Source organism: Magnolia sinica, chromosome 6 (genome assembly GCF_029962835.1).
Source record: "Magnolia sinica isolate HGM2019 chromosome 6, MsV1, whole genome shotgun sequence".
NCBI classification, from domain to species: domain Eukaryota; kingdom Viridiplantae; phylum Streptophyta; class Magnoliopsida; order Magnoliales; family Magnoliaceae; genus Magnolia; species Magnolia sinica.
In genome coordinates this window covers 93,810,387-93,827,392 of record NC_080578.1, presented here as the reverse complement: position 1 = coordinate 93,827,392, position 17,006 = coordinate 93,810,387, and the positions used below count along the sequence as shown (strand labels likewise).

Here is a 17,006-nt window from a genome sequence, read left to right as displayed (position 1 = left end):
TTCTTCTATACTCGTTTCTAAAAATAGAACCGTTGGAATTTTTTCATTTTTATCCATTCGATAAAGGCCCGTCGATTTGAGTGTCATGTAATTAAATAACAGCTTTTGGTTCATTATACATTTATAAAGGGTACAATAATTTGGACGGATTTGAATTATTTGTATGCCATGTGTACAATTTTTAGGGGCCTACATATGATCCATCACTCTGTGAGAGGGTATCAAACTTTTTGGCTGACACATTTACATTTAGGGCTTGGTTAGCTTGCTCGACTTGGCTCGAAAAAGCTCGTTTCAACTCGGTTCAAAGCTGACTTCGAGCAATGCCGAGCTGATTTTTTTGAGCTTGAAAATGAGTTCGAGCCGAGTTTGAGCTGGACTGAGCTCGACTCGACTCGAGTTGAACCCATCTAAAATCGAACTAGGATCGAACCAGTTCGGTGACTCAATTATTTTAATATTGATGTCGCTCGCGAAGTGTTTGATAAAATAACTCAAGGAAGTGTGACTAGTGACAAGAAATATATGTATATGAAACAAATACATTTTTTTTTTCTTGATTTTTAAGTTACTTAGAAGGTGTTTGATAAAATACTTGTAAAACTACTGCTACCGTTTTACATACAATGAGATTTTAAAGGTGCAGTCTATATTTTTGTGAAAATGTTGCACAAGTGAACTCGGCTTGAATCGACCCGAGTTGCCGACCAAACCGAGCCAAGCTGGCTAGTCAAGCTTGAAGATCGAGACAAGCTAAGTTTGAGCTCGGGTCAGTTAGTGGCCAAGCCAAGTTGAGCTGAGGCCAGCTCCGCTTGGTTGCACACCACCGTTACATTTGGGAGCCAATTAGGCTCGGCTATCACCTTGCGTCCACCTTGGATGTATTTGTAGTATATCTGTTCCGTTCATCAGTTTTTCCTTATCATTTTAGTGCATTAGACAAAATAAAAATAAAATGCATTATACAAAAAAATTAAGTAGATCTGAATATCAGGTGCACCACACTACAGGAAACAGTGGTGATTGACTTGCTGTGGGCCACAAAAGTTTTGGATCAAGATGAGATTTGTTTTTTCCCTTCATCCAGTTACATGTGACCTTATCAACAGGTTAGATGGCAAATAAAAATCACAGTAGGCCCTAGAAATTTTTTAATGATGGCCGTTTAATCACCATGTCCTATAGTGTGGTTCACCTGCGATTTCCATCTGCTTCATCTTTTGTCTCATGCTCTGAAATGATCCGAAAAGACGGATGGATGGCGTGGATATACTACACATACATCAAGGTGGGCCCCACAGTCACGAGGCTCCGGGGAGGCTGGATGCACCTAATCCGCTCCCGGTACATTTTGTAGCCATGATGTAGGGATCCCAACCGTAGAACCGAACGAACACAGAATGTATGATATGTATGACATCCACATCAGACGATCCGAACAAGTATTGGGTCACCGGCCGAGATCAACGGTCAAGGAGAAATCAAAACAACAAGCCGAAATAATGGGATGGATGGAATCATAGAAGCTGTAAGGTTTTCAGGTAATAATCAATCCATGGTGGGCGCACCACACATCATCGGGTCCGATCATTAAAACATGGGCCCCACTTCTACAAACAGATCCATCAGGACCTTATAGCACATCATCATAAACAGGCAATAGACATGGACACGTGCATGCTTAGGTGTATAAACAGGGGAAGAGGAGGGGAGAGAGGGAGAGAGAGAGAGAGAGAGAGAGAGATTTAAAAAAAAATGGTGTATGTAAATTCCCCACCAGAAGGATTCTTCAGGAATCCTTTGGGAGTGGCTACTCCATGCCATCCTTCCAACACCACCTCTTCTTCTTCTTCAGAAGATACAAACAAGAAGATTAGAAAGCCATACACCATCACCAAATCCAGAGAGTGCTGGACTGAGCAAGAGCATGACAAGTTCCTTGAAGCCCTCCAGCTGTTTGTCTACTCTCTCTCTCTCTCTCATCTTTTTGTTTTTATATATATATTTTTTCATTTCTTTATTGGTAGAGCTTTCTCGTGATGGTTTATTGAATTGGGTTTTTATTTATTTAGTTCGTGTGTTGTTGCATGCATTGGTTTCCGAACTTGGTTTCTTCTGAAAATTTGTTTGGTGTGATTTTCTTTTAGTTTCATTGGAATTGGGAATTTGTTTTTTTATTTTTTTTTATTTTTATTTTTTATTTATTTTTAATTTTAAATATTGGTTATGGGCTGTGGGAACTTGAATTTTGCTGGGATTTGTGTTGGTTATGGGAGTTTGGGACTTGGGACTTGTTGAGATTTCCATAACGTTTTTTATTTTATTTATTTTTATTTTAATTTGGGTGTTTTTCATTGTCTGCTAATTGAGTGTATTTTGCTCTCAAAGCATGTCTTTATATATATGCTATGAGATTCATCGGGTCTTTAACTGTTGGATCTTGGGCCGGTGATCCAAGCTGTTGATCTGATGTGATACACTGATGAAGATGGCTGCATCGAAAATGTTCAAGATTGGAAGATCGTAAACTATCGATCAATGGCCCACAAAATAACGTTGAAGTAGATGGTTCATAGTCAGAGAGAAAAATTAAATGATAAAAGTATTATAATATTCGGATCTGGCAGGTAGATCGTTGGGCGTATCCATCCACGGCCATGCCCATCAGATAAACGGTTTGGATAACCGAGCATGACTCCAGATCCAACAACTGTAGTCCCGATGTAACCTTTTTCTATACATTGGGATGTTAGTTTAACTGACCTCTGTTTGAAGATCTCTCTTATGGTGAATAATCATTGTTAATTGCAAGTTTGCTGTTTATATGGCAAAACAAAGGCTTCCTTTCAGATGTTGGTTTTTTTAAATTCCATTTCTATTAATTTCTTTACGACCCTTCTTCAACAAGGGGTGACTATAACTTTGCCCGTCGGATTGATATTGTGTATTGACTTTTGTCCAAATGCGAGTGTGTCACTCTTCTTGTCAGCAATTCAAATAATTCACCTTTCATTATTTTCGGAGATGATTTTAGGAAATCCGTCTTGTTCACAAGTATGGATAGATGACTCGGAGTCAGATGGAACTCGTCTGAGTCAACTTGGACTTGATCGGAACCGATCTAGTTTGACACCATGTAGATTGGGGAGCTAGTGTACCTTAGTTATTAATAGAATTAGCAATTTTGATGAAAATATGTTGCTTGATAGTTATTTGTCAGATGAGAATAAATCGTTTATGCTGTTTACCATTTCTGATCATGGTTTTAAGATTTGGACAAGTCCAATATGACTTGTTTGAGTCGACTCGGTTTCGGTGCTAATCACCCCCAACTTGTGGGAGTTGGGTCGATACGCTCCCCTAATCGGTCATCACGAGTCAACTCAATACCGAACTAGTTGATCCGAGTCTCCAAGTCTGAAAAACCATGTTTCTTATGCACTCAAAACATGCATGACGTGGGTGATCTCCTCCAAACTTTATCTGCTTGCATTCAGAGAAATGTGAGCGGTACTCACTGTACAAGTTTGAATGCAATTCCATCCCCATGTATACGTGGTAAACTTGTATGGTGATGCGACTATTGACCTGGTGGGCTGCCACGTGGATGGTGTATAGACAGAAAGTTGCAGCGATTTAATGAATCTGACAATCAGTTGGCTACTATTGTCCAAGACCCTTGATTTTGGCATTTTGTCCATGCAGTGACCCACCAAATTAACTGTTCTGATCATTGCATGCTAGTGCCATGTACAATAGAGATGTTTTGTGTGCATGTGACAGAACACCACATGCGTGTTCCATAGTGATATTCATTCAAGTTTTATGTAGAGAGTTCTATATTTCTTGTGCATATCCGATGGCCATGTTGTCAACTTCTACCAGATTGACGTTGGCACCTGGCTAGTTATTATAAATTCACATCCTGGACTTGCCTAATCCTGCTAAAACTCAAGGATGTGGCATGCTCATTGTGTGCTCATGATGGGTCTATGATGTAGCTGCACTCTGTCGATGCGTGTTTATGGAGAATGGGTTCTTGTGCTTGGAAGACCCTAACTTTTGAGTTATTCAAGAGCACTGTGTGGTCAATGCTGAATAATAGATATCCAATTCCCTTAATGAAGCACGGACTGTTATAATTGAATTTTATCTAGTGCCTTCATTTTGTAGATGAGGCATGAGGTCCACTTCTTTCACTTTAAATGGTGGACTTGAGTGCATAGCTGTCCCATGGCATGTCAAGGACCGCCTTTTGTGAATGATCTGTGATAACTTCAGAAGTTAGCAGAAATATCTAAAATCAAGAACATGGGTGACATCTAACCTATAAAAAAATATTTGGTTGTATGGTCATGGCTGACATAGCCTTTCAGGTTTGCCTTGTTAGTGCAATGGAATGTTTGACCTCATGCTGCCAATATCTAGAGAAAAATGCCTTTTTCTCACTTGCTTTTCAAGACATGAAAACAGTGACGTGGTCTTGGTCTCGACACCTAACAAATTGCTCAATTATGGTGTGAATGTATAATCAAATATGCAGGAGATTCAAATTTTTTTAGTCTGATCTATCATGGCTCATCACTTACTCTAAACGCCATGGCTCATCACAAATTTTGGAAATCCAATTGAAGATGTTCTGATTGACACCTTGAATAATTATGGCTCATTATAGAAATCATGCATGTGGGAGTTTTGCACTCTCATTGCCGGTCCCAAGCCCGGATAACAGAGGATTGTGAATGGAATGTTTGACCTCATGCTGCAGATATCTAGAGAACAATGCCTTTTTTCTTACTTGGCTAACAACATGGTCTTGGTCTCGACACCTAACAAATTGTTCAATTATGTTTTGAATGTATAATCAAATTTGCAGAGATTCAGACTTTTTTAGTCTGATTTGTCATGGCTCATCATAAACTCTAAACGCCAGGGCTAATCACAAACTCTAAACACCAGGGCTCATCACAAATTTTGGAAATCCAATTGAAGATGTTCTGATTGACACCTTGAATAATTAAGGCTCATTACAGAAATCGTGCATGTGGGAGTTTTGCAGCTCTCATTGCCGGTCCCAAGCCCGGATAACAGAGGGTTGTGAACGGAATGTTTGACACCATGCTGCCAATATCTAGAGAAGAATGCCTTTTTCTCACTCGGGTAACGATTTGGTCTTGGTCTCAACACCTAACAAATTGCTCAATTATGGTGTGAATGTATAATCAAATATGCGGAGATTCAAACTTCTTTAGTCTGATCTTTCATAGCTCATCATGAACTCTAAACACTACAGTTCATCACAAATTTTGGAAATCCAATTGAAGAGGTCCTGATTGCCACCTTGAATGATTAAGGCTCATTACAGAAATCATGCATGTGGGAGTTGTGCACTCTCATTGCCAGTCCCAAGGCTGGATAACAGAGGGTTGTGACTCGTTGGCGGCTAGCGTTAAAGTTTGGCCACAAGTTTTTCTCATGAATCCCAACAAATGATGGAACAGGATGCATGGAACCGACCCCAATTAGTTGGGGTAAGGATTAAATGATGGTCGTGGTGGTGTGTGTGTGTCATTCAAGTTGGAAACTCATGAAGCTCTAATCTCTGACTTTTCAGTGTAAGATCCATGATATCTGAATTTATCTGGGTTGGTTAATTGTCACGTAACTTTTGGTATTGTTACCAATGAAAAGGAAAGGCCCCTTAATTTGTTCAACAAAGTCCTTAATGGTAGGTTGCTGTAGTTCAGGGAACTGTGGTTGGTCCTAGATCTGTGGTCTAGATACTAGGCATTGGGTGCTAGGAAAGCCATCCTTACTAGAAGCCCGGGTTTGTCTAGGGGATTAGGTCCATGGTTAGTCTGGGGTGGGGAAAGTGCTTCCGACAACGGGTTTGCTCCACTCAATCTTAGTAGGGCTGGCAACAGGTTCTGGTTCAGGCCCAGATTTTGATCCAGTCGGGCTGGGCCTATTCAAAGTATTGATTTGCATGGTCTAGTCTGGGCCCATTTGCAGCACTATCACTTAGCTCCTGAGGGGGGTGAAGGTGCAAAAATGTTTAAGCAATGTAAGGAAACATATTGTTTGGAGCCTAAACTTCATCAGAAACTTATGTGTTGAAGGAATGATTTGTTCAGTGAAATTTTATCTCTCGGAATTGATTAGTTCAGTGAAATTTTGTCTAGGAGTCAATTTGTTCGGTGACATGTTATTTCTTTTGAAGTTTTACATCCTGGGGACGGTAAAGAGGAGGATTTGAAAGAAAATAAATTGGATTTTCACAGAAATCTTTTTATCCTCTCCTGTCTAGAGTTGGAGAGGTTGAGGCAGCTGCGATAAGATTTGGTCCACACTAGGGTCCCCAAGGCTGATTCCCTTTTGTTGAGTGGTGAGGCTGAATAAAATCTTTATACTTGAATGCATACAATATATCACCTCCAAACAGAGAGGTTTCTTATTGATTGCTATATCATGTGTTGAGGAATGCAAAGCTTGTAGATCATCTTTTTCTCCATTGCTAGCTTGCTTACATGATTTGTTTTGATTCTGAGACCTTTTTGGTGTTGTGTGAATTATGCTCCGCACAACCACAGATTCGTATTGGAGTTCAGATTTCATATGACCAAAGGAGGTATTGGTTGGGAGTTATATTTACCAGCTATCCTCTTGTTGATTTGGGAAGAGTGAAACAATAGAACGCTCTGCAACAAGGGTGACGAAAGGTCTTCACGGTATTTGATCACGGATATCATAGAATTTTAGCATGTGCGTTGGTTTGTAATGAATTTTCCTTAGTTAAACAGATCAAATCAGATGATTGTGAGAAGTGGAGGACTCGAGGGGCAGTTTCTTGTTATGGAGCGATCATGGAGTAAGCCGAGTCCGGCAACGGGGAGGGTGATATCTGAGATGCAAGTGGCAGAGCGAGAATGGTGTACTAGGGGTTGTTAGGAGCTGTAATGGCAGTGAAACTGAATGGGATAGGGTTGGAGTTTGTCTCTCTTCAGGCTGAGCTGGTTGTCACCGAGGGGACTTGTCTAATGCAATTCGTTGAGGAGCTGCTAGGGGCTGTTCCCATGAAGGTTTGTGGATTGGGTTGAAGAGATTAGGCATATGTGTTCCAATCGAGCTTCATCTTCTTCCATATCCAATGGGAAGGAGACTCTGGACTCCCTCACATGGAAGGTGTTTCTTTAGTAATGGGGGATAGTATCTTTGTAATTATGTTCCTTTGCCTTGTTCTAACATGGCGATTCTAAAAGATTAAACAAAGGTAGGTAAAATTGAGAAGTCGAACATTTTAGCATTAGTATCATTTCATGTGTGGTCATGTTTAGGCACCCATTGTGTAGGTTAGTATACTATATACCCATCTACATAACATTGCTCACTCATTAGATGAAGCGAAATGATTTTTATCCTGACAAATTTTATTTGGAAAGGGGAGAAGAATTTGCTATTGCTTTTCAGATTTGAAAATAAACCAATCTATTGCAATAATCAAGATATGGTTGATGTCTTGGTGATGGTTGAGTTTCTTATCCTTTTGCCTCAGTTTTTTATATTGTACTCTATTCATAGCTACGGTCTTATGATTGCTTTTCAATTTACAAGTTCCCTCTTTTGCCTACTGTTTTTGAATCAGTGCACGGGTTCAAACTCCAAGTTGAGTTCGAAGCTGTAAACATCTGATTTTGAATGGGTCAACTAGATCATTGCATTTGATGTAATTGGGAGAAGAATCAGTAATTGAAGGCCCTGTTCATAAGTAAGAGGTTGATTAAGAATCATACTATCTTATACATGAATAGAAAGAGTTCAAATAACTGTCATGGCTTGTACAACCCAAGCACCCAAGGAAACTCAAATGCCTTAGGGCCAGTTTGGGTATTTGGTTTATGGTGTTTTACAGTGGGATGGAATTACGGCTATCCCACCATTTATTACTTGTAGTGGTTTGTCGGTGAGTCCGTGGTATAGACCTCTATCCCACGTCTGGTCGTTGACTGTTTGGCTTTCGGTGGGATGCTACCATCCCATGGGATATCTTTGGTGGGCTTGTTTGGATTTCCCATGGGATGCAAATGGAACTAGGACTGGTCGTTATGTAGTGGCCATTACGTACTGCTACAGTCGGCTTTGGCCAACAACGAACTCACGAACGAAAATGGTACATCAAGGTGGGCCCCACAGAACCCAACTCTCCTACGATTCGAGTTGTGGGGGGTAAATAAGGGTAGATTTCCCGCCAGATTTTCATCTCTTCCACCATGACTGCCCGATTGGATGTGAGAATGAAATGGCCGCTTCCAGTCCTTACAGGTCTGTTGTAAAGAGAAGATGAATTCCTCTGCTACACCATGCCGACGCTCGTATTGGGAAGAGATGGGATTGCGTGGCTCGAGGATGGAAGTACGAATGACGTCGTATCTCGCTGGGATATCTCAATCCCATCGAGATCGTCCCACGTGCCGCACACGCGAAACGTACGATGTAAGTATACTTACATCCAAGCATGCCCTCTTCCGTTAAATGGTGGATTAGACAATACAATCCAACGTAAAACACCCTAAACCAGATACCCAAACTGGCCCTTAGATCCTAGAACCTTTAGGGCCCGTTTGGAACTCATCATTAAATGGTATGGAATTGCATTAGATGGAATTTATAAATGTAATACCATAAGAAAATATCGCCAACGGATCGACGGAGAGATCGAGGGAAGGGCATTCAACCAGCAACAATAAGGGAAGACAAAATAGCTTTGGAGGACGGAGATGCTGCGGGAAAATGGGAAACAGTATTTGGGAAAAGGAAAGAAAAAGCAAGCTCCGTCGGCATACCTAACCTTGTTTATAGAAGATTTTCCGGAAGTGTGGAAACCAATAAATTTTGAGAGGTTTTTCTTGTGTGTAGGAATAGTCATGGAGGTTGTGTCAAAGAAACTCCAGTGAGAGCAAAGGCTTCGCATTCCTTCGAATGAGTTCGAAGGAGGAACTGGTTAGCACAATCTATGTACTGAATGGAGAGAGTTTTGGGGGAAACAAATTGAGAGTTCAGAAGGCGATATATGGACTCGAGAGGTATAACAAAATTGAGGTAGGGGAAAGGAAATAGGGGTTGGAAACCTCGAAAGGAAAGATGGAGGTGCAAAGCTCAACTGCATTAGAGGCTTCGGGCCCTTCCAAGATAGCTTCATAAGCGAATACAAGAAGATTTTTCAAAGATGCGGTGTTGAATATATCATAATAGAGAATCAAGGCAAGATATGTTCAAGAGGACTTAGAAAACAGGTGGGTTTAGAGGGCAGATACAGAGGAAGGTCCGAAAGTGAGGATCCATAAGAAAATTCTTAATGATTCAATGAAGACCTTTGAGCATTGCTTTGCAGTGGTCGTAAGACTTGGAATAGGAGAATTGGATCTTGTACATTAGCTAATTCACAATTGTGATGGTATAGAGGAAGAAGATTTAGTTGTTAAACTGGTACAGGAGAATACAATGTTGGTATCATTGGGCTGCCAGGAGCATGCTGAAATGGTATTTCTGTATGTATATCGAATATAGATGGTTTAGTCACGAGGATTCACAAATGGGAGGAGTGGCTGATCTTCGGTTGGGAGGAACATTGGTTCCAAATTTGGTACATCCTTATCAAATTATGGATAAATGACATTATAAGAGAAATTAAAGCTTGTATTGGGTCTGTGGTGGCGATCGACAGTCGCACCGATAATAGTGAGGAACTGCATTTTGCAAGAATCTGTATTAGAAAGAAAAAATTAATCCAATATCCGATTTCAATTGGGTTGAAGGTTGGTCCCACAAAGCTTAAGGTCGTAGTGTTACAAGGGCAGAACGATTTACAGAGGGTTGAAGGAGAAGAGGGTTATGGTTCGTTAATGGTGCTTGGGTGAAAGAACGAAGAAGGAACTCCATCCCCATACTCCAACGGAGTACCATACCTTGAAGGGAGTCGGTGTCATGAGGCTATTGGCTTTCGTAAAGAGGGGGCAAGAGTCCCACTGGATATGCTGACATGGGGTGCAAACAGGGCAGACTCGCAAACACATGTTGATAGCATTAATGCTGGGGGTGAACAAGTCCCACTAATACTCTTCTTACAGGTGGAAAGGTTTCTGACGACATTTATACCTCGACGATTTTTTTCAAACCTGAGTAATCAAGCAACTTCTGGGACGCATTGTGGGGAGTCAAGCACATGACGTCTCGAAGCCTACTTTCACTCAGGTGGAGGACCCCATAAGTCACTACATGTGCAACAGGTCTTGCTATTTTAATCTCGCAAAGCCTACTTTCACTCAGGTGGAGGACCCCATAAGTCACTACATGTGCGACGGGTCTTTCTATTATAAGCTCTTATGCAAATCATAGTCCAGGTCACTTGAAAGAAATACAAAATTTGAGTTTCGACTCGGGCAGAATAGAGAAGCCCACATCTACGGTTCCTTTCTCTTCAAATTGAGCTAGTTTGCGACTCAGAACAAGAGAGCTCCCTGGTCGTGATGTCCAAGGAGGAATGTGGTAACCGTTTGGTTGTGGATGATAATGCGACCGTATGTGTTAGGAAAAGCTCGGAAGAAAGTCTCTTTGCTACATCACTCAATTTCGAGAGTCAATTCTTGGTGGACTGATCTCAGATAGCTCCTTTTATGGATAAAGAAATAGCCTCTTCTAAGGGAGAAATCGTCATTCATAGGTGTCACGACCAAAATGAAGTAAAAGTGGGAAGAGATTTGCAGGGTCAGCGTGGGCGGGACTAGTTGGGGTTAAGAGGGTTTGAAGAGCCAATAGTGTTAACCCCTTTAGCAGTCGTGCATCAGGTGGACACAATGGTGGCAACGGACACTACATTGTCACAGATTAATCATTTGAGGATGGCAATCCCGCAGATGCAGACCATAAGGTTAACGATGGCATAAGGTATGAGAAGAATAAAGATGGTTACAATGGAGGTAGCGTGGTTAGGGGGGGTCACCTTTGGGGACAGATGGGAAGATTATGTCTTATTTTGAGTTTGTTAAAGAAAGTGGAAGACCGATAATTCCTAATCAGATTCAAATTTTTGTTCTAGATATGTTGAGAATGGAAGAATGTGCTAGGAGTGAGGAAAGCACAAATGGGTGCCGAATAGTAGGGAGACGAGAGGAGCAATTAAGTTGTAAATGAAGATTATGACTTGGAATGTCAGGGGTTTGGGTTGCGCACAAAGAAGAGGGCAATTCAGAGATATGCACAAAAGATACAAGATAGTAGCGATCCAAGAAACTAAGACGAAGGAAGTAAATCAAGGGTTGATTGATTCGATTTGGTGGGGTCAACAAAAAGAATGGCTAGCGGAGGCGCGACAAGATCGGCGGGAGGTATATTAGTGATTTGGGAGACAATGATTTGGAGTAAAGAGGACAGTTGGATATGGAACTTCTCGGTGTCAGTGGTGTTGAAAGAGAGGGGGTCCAATTTTAGATGGTGCTCCTCAACAATTTATGGGCCGTGCAAACCAAAACATCGTGACGAGTTTTGGGCAGAATTGGACATATGTCATTGCAGGTGGGATGTTCCATGGTGTGTGGGAGGTGGTTTAATGTACTTCGATTTCTTCATGAAAAATCAAAATGAGGGCGGATCTCAAGAAGTATGAAGAACTTTTCTAAGTGGATAATGAAGAATGAGATGATAGATCTTCCGATGGGAGGTGCTAAAGTCACTTGGTCTAATGGGCAAGCATCACTAATAAAGTCCAGACTAGATATGTTCCTTATCTCCCCGAAGTGGGCTGACAAATATTCATTGGTCCGCCAATGTGGATTGCCTAGACCTTTTTCAAATCATTGCCCAATTCTTCTGGAGGTCAATGACGAGGATTGGGGGTCGCGACCCTTTAGATTTGAGCTCTCATGGTTAGAAATCGAAGGTTTTGGGGAAAAGATAGTGGAGTGGTGGTCGTCTTTCCAACTCTAGATTGAGCCGGTTTTTCACCCTTTCAAAAATTAAAGTGGTTGAAACAAAAAATAGAAGAGTGGAATTGTGGAAGAAAGAGCACCTAATTGGGCGAGAGGAGGAAAAAGCAAACTCCTTCTAGAGATTCAAAGAATAGACTCGAAAAAAGAGGAGGAGAACCTATCAGAGGAAACAACGTAGAGGGAGGTGCATAGTGCAAAATACAATGATAGATTGAGAGGAAGAAATCAAATGGCGGTAAAGGTCTAGGGCAACATAGCTAAAAGCAGAATACAAAAAAATACCAAATTCTTTCATACGATGGCTAGTGCGAGAGCGCAAGGTAATAAGATTACGCTGTTATTGGTGGACGGGGGAAGACAAATATTTGTGAATCCATAGTTCACTTCTATAAACACCTTCTGTCTAAAGAGAGGTGACTTAGACTGACCCTTGATAACTTGCATTTTGAATCAATTTTGTCTGAAGTGGCGGAATTGTTGGAACATGCTTTTTTTTTTTTTTTTGAAGAAGAAGAAATCAAGAAAGCAGTGGCATAGTTTGGGAGTGATAAAGTGTCGGGGCTAGATGGCTTTCCTTTGGCATTTTATTAGAAAAATTGGAAGTGTGTTAAGGGGGATGTGTTACGTTTCATGTACGAATTCTATGAGAATGGTGTAATAGCAACACAATTAGGAGTGACGTTCATAGTAATGATTCCCAAAAAGGAAGGAGTTGAATGTTTAAAAGATCTCCGTCCGATTAGTTTGCTAGGCAGTCTATACAAGATTTTAAAAAAAGTTTTGACATTCGGATTTCAAAAGATTTTGGGGAGATGTGATATCAGAGTCTTAAGGGGCTTTTGTGGATGGAAGACAGATTGTTGATTGCTCTTTATTGGCCAATGAATGCGTTGACTCTTGCTATAGAAATGGGGAGAGAGGCATAGTTTGCAAGCTTGATATTGAAAAGGCACACGACCATGTTGATTGTGCGTTTCTAGATTATATGTTGGGAAGGTTGGGGTGTGGTCCTAAATGGTGCTTTTGGATTCAGAAATGCTTGAGATCGGCAAAATTTTTCATAATGGTGAACAGTTCGCCGAAGGGGTTCTTTGCCGCTTCTCAAGGGCTACATCAAGGTGATCCTTCATCTCCATTTCTATTCGTCACAATAATGGAGGCTCTAAGTAAAACAATTGATGGAGGAGTTCAGGTCGTCTTGGTAAAAGGCTTTGTGGTGGACAACTCAAACTTTCAGATATCACACATTCAATAAGTGGACGATACGCTTTTACTATGCAAGGCGGACAATTTCTTCGTGCAAAATCTGTCCCATCATAGTCAGTTTTGAGTTTGTTTCTAGTTTGAAGGTCAATATCATCAAAAGTGAGATTTTAGGGGTTGGGATGTCCAAAGAAGAAGTATCGGCCTTCTTGTTACTATTTGGATGTCGAGAAGCATCATTTCCGACAACTTACCTTGGTTTACCGTTATGCATAGGGAGACCGGCGAAACACGTGGGACAGTGCTCGAGTGATGTGATAGGAAGATGTCCAAGATGGAAAGCGAGATATTTATCTATGGGCGGGAGAATGGTTCTTATTAAAGCTTCTACGTCAAATCTTCTAGTCTACTTCATGTCACTTTTTAAATGCCTAGAGTTTACTCTAACATTGTTGGAAAAGAGGAGGGATTTCTTGTGGAAAAGGGTTGGTAGAGAAAAAAAAGTTCCATGATGAGGTCCGTAAGCCGACGGACCAAGGAGGTGTGGGGTTTAGGAAGTTAGAGGAGATGAATCTAGCGTTGTTGGGGAAATGATTATGGAGGTCTAGGGCAGAGAGGGAAGCTAAATGGAGAGAGGTCTTAACAAGAAAGTATAGGGTAGAGGAAGGGGGTGGTGGACTAAGGCATCCTCATTGTATCGATCCTCTTACGTATGGAAATCGGCGGCGTCTATAATGTGGGAGGGTATAGGTTTTAGTATGGGGGATGGTAAGAGTATTGGATTTTGTAAGGATAGGTGGATAGGAGATGTGAAGTTGTGTGAAAGGTTTCCCTTATTAGTGGGGCTAGCTAGGGAAGAGGAGATGAAGGTCAACAGTTATTTTTCGGTTAGGGGGGACGTAGTCACTTGGGCTCTATTTTGTAGAAGAAATCTCGTCGATGAAGAGATTGAAGAATTTTTGCAGCTCCTTCAAATATTAGAGAAGGTTCCACTGGTGCTTTCAAATGTGGATTCCATAAAATGGTTAAAGACAAGTCCGGTTCATTCTCAATAAGGTCCCTTTATCGGTTTCTGTGTGAAAGAGATGGATTTGATGGGATATCTCCAACATATTTTCTATGGCGCCATGGTGCTCCTTTGAAGGTGGAGGCTTTCGGATGGCTTGTATGGAGGAACAAAATGTTAACAATTGATAATCTGTGCAATAGGAAGATGATTCTCTAGAATGTTTGTTTGTTGTGCTACAGAATGTGGAATCAGTGGTTCACCTCTTTATACATTGTTCCTTCTCATGGGAGGTTTGGAGTCATCTTCTTTAGCTTTACAGGGTCGTTTGGGTGTTTCCGAACTCGATCAAGGAGCTTCTTCTATCTTGGCATGGTGGGCGGATAGCGAAATTGGGGAAAAGGGTGTGGAGGTTAAGTTTGTTAGCGGTTCTATGGTCTTTATAGTGGGAAAGGAATGAGCGGTGCTTTAGAAATAATAAGGGAAGGGCAATAGATGTTTCCAGAAAGACGATTCTCAATGTAAAGGAGTGGGCGGAAGTGTATAATTCTTATCTTCATCTATAGCTTGTTTAGGTGGTTGCCTTGAGTGCTTAGAGTTGTATATTTGTGTTTGTATATTTGTATTTTTTGGATGCGGCCTTTTCAATGAAATATCATCATTGTTTAAAAAAAATGATTGCATGTCTAGAAATACCATGGTATTTTGACCATCCAATCCCATGTTTGAGATCAAATTCTTCCTTTGGGAAAAGGATTGTATTAAGTGAAACCCGCATTTGGTAGACCATGGTATTGTAATCAACAGACCAAATTTCACAACCGATGCCGGTCACCTGTATGCATATGCAACTCCAATGTCATGTGTAAAGGGTGCATGTGGATGTATGGTGTGGATAAAACACACGCATCAATGTGGGGCTCACAGATGTAGTGGATTTTGAAATCCACTAGAAATCCCGTAGTATTACTGTTGGGACTGGATGATATGATACCTGAATTAATCCAATTCTTCCTGTCGTTTCCAAATGCTTGATGGAGTTTGCATAGGACCAAATGCAATTCCATACCACCTAATCCCACATCCCAAACAGGCCCTTAGAGGACCAATACCTTAGAGCCTAAATCTTCTAGGAGCCAATATTTATAGAGCCTCTCACCCATAGGACCCATTCACCTAGAACTTCTCCGGAAAACACAAAGTTAAAAACTTCCGAGGGATTTGTCATGGGTCATTTAAAAGTTAAATTTGTGGGGCCAGCAGCATGTTTTAGTACAAGTGATCAGATCCTCATCAAACCATTGAATTGTAAAGTTCAATGGTTTTGACGTAGACCCGACAATTCTATGGTTCAAATCAATAGATTCCTGCTTTGTATCTGTTAATTGCATATGATGACATTTAATCAGGACTCTTCTTTCAGCTTTGATCGTGACTGGAAGAAAATTGAAGCATTTATTGGCTCAAAGACAGTTATTCAGGTAATTTCAAATGCATCACTCCTCTCTTTTGCTAAAATAATCTAGATGCAACAAAACTATCATTTGCATCTATCTCGTGGAGCATCCAAGGTGTTTTGTTATTCAAAAGCTTACTCACTCCTACTTAATTATGTTCATTTCTATCATTTTTGTTATGCACTCATTCACTTCCTCAGAACTGAAACATGTCGCAATCCATGTGTTGAATTGTTATATTGTTAAATTCCTATCTTTTTATTTAGGGCCAGGCAACCACTATGTGCATTTCCACCTTTTCTTAAATGTTGGTGACTCATCCACTCTATGTAGCATACATGTAATGACAAACCAGACCACACATTGCCCATCTTAAATGGCGCATTTGAAACATCAATCGAGATCACCCAAAGCCCATAACTTTGTAATGGATGGTGCATAGCCCAAAAACCACAGTAATCCTATGATTCTAACCATCTGATATCTGATGTTGAACTTGGCTGCTGATCATTTTCCTTTCAGTTTCCCATTTGGTAGCCATCAATTGCAGAATTAAGATTTTTTTTTTAAAAAAGGGCGTGATTTTCGTGATATACTCCATCCTGAATGGGTGGATTTGATTGGTCTTGATTGCTGAACATATATGGTGGACAAGTCACTGATATCGAAGTTTAATAAATGGTTGAACATGTGCATAATAGTATTATTCTCCAGATGTAAAATGGTGGTTTTTGCAGATACGCAGCCATGCGCAGAAGTACTTCATGAAGGTTCAGAAGAAAGGGACAAAAGGACACGTACCACCACCTCGACCAAAGAGGAAAGAAAGTCATTCATATCCACACAAAACCTCTAAAAATGATCAGAATATGGAATTATCAGGGTCCTTGTATTTAGAAAATTTGTCAGCTGCATTGCCATCACAAGCCACTCCACCATTCCAATCTTCATCGTGTCTGCTTGAACCGGGATATGCTCTCAGAATAGATTCATCTTCTATGGTTAGGAACTCTACCCCAAGTGCACTCATACCTTCCTGGCCTCTCAATTCTCTTCCACCAGCAACTGTGTCCCATACAATGACAGGTTTTTCTGAGCCCTGCTTTGGCTACTTGTGGGAGTAGGATCTCAAATCCTACACTTCTTTAGGTGGGTCCCACGATATGTGTGGCATGGGCTGAAAATCAGGCATGTCATGTACATCAAATGTGGACCATGTGCCGGTTTATTTTATCCATCCATTGCTTCTGTACATGTGTGGCCCAAATGCTGAATGGATGACCTGATTTTCAGGCCGTGGCACTTAGTGGGGAGAGTAGGATTTTAAATCCACAAGCGCAAGTGGCCATTGCATTTCTC

At 41.0% G+C, this 17,006-nt stretch overlaps 1 protein-coding gene across 4 annotated transcripts in view; it reads left to right on the top strand.

Annotated features, from left to right (window-relative positions):
* The first annotated feature begins 1,701 nt into the window (after positions 1–1,701).
* LOC131249109 (protein REVEILLE 6-like) overlaps positions 1,702–17,006 on the top strand; it is a 57,052-nt gene continuing 41,747 nt past the window's right edge. For 2 of the 4 annotated variants that reach the window (XR_009172676.1, XM_058249676.1), the window contains exons 1-3: positions 1,704–1,955; positions 15,614–15,671; positions 16,385–16,733. Coding sequence is in view for 2 of the 4 variants with exons in the window: in XM_058249676.1 (XP_058105659.1) it covers positions 1,756–1,955; positions 15,614–15,671; positions 16,385–16,733 (607 nt within the window). In the remaining 2 variants the exon portion in view is untranslated. Of the gene's footprint in view, positions 1,956–15,613; positions 15,672–16,384; positions 16,734–17,006 lie in introns of all 4 variants that reach the window. The other 2 variants (XR_009172677.1, XM_058249677.1) reach the window with 2 other exon arrangements.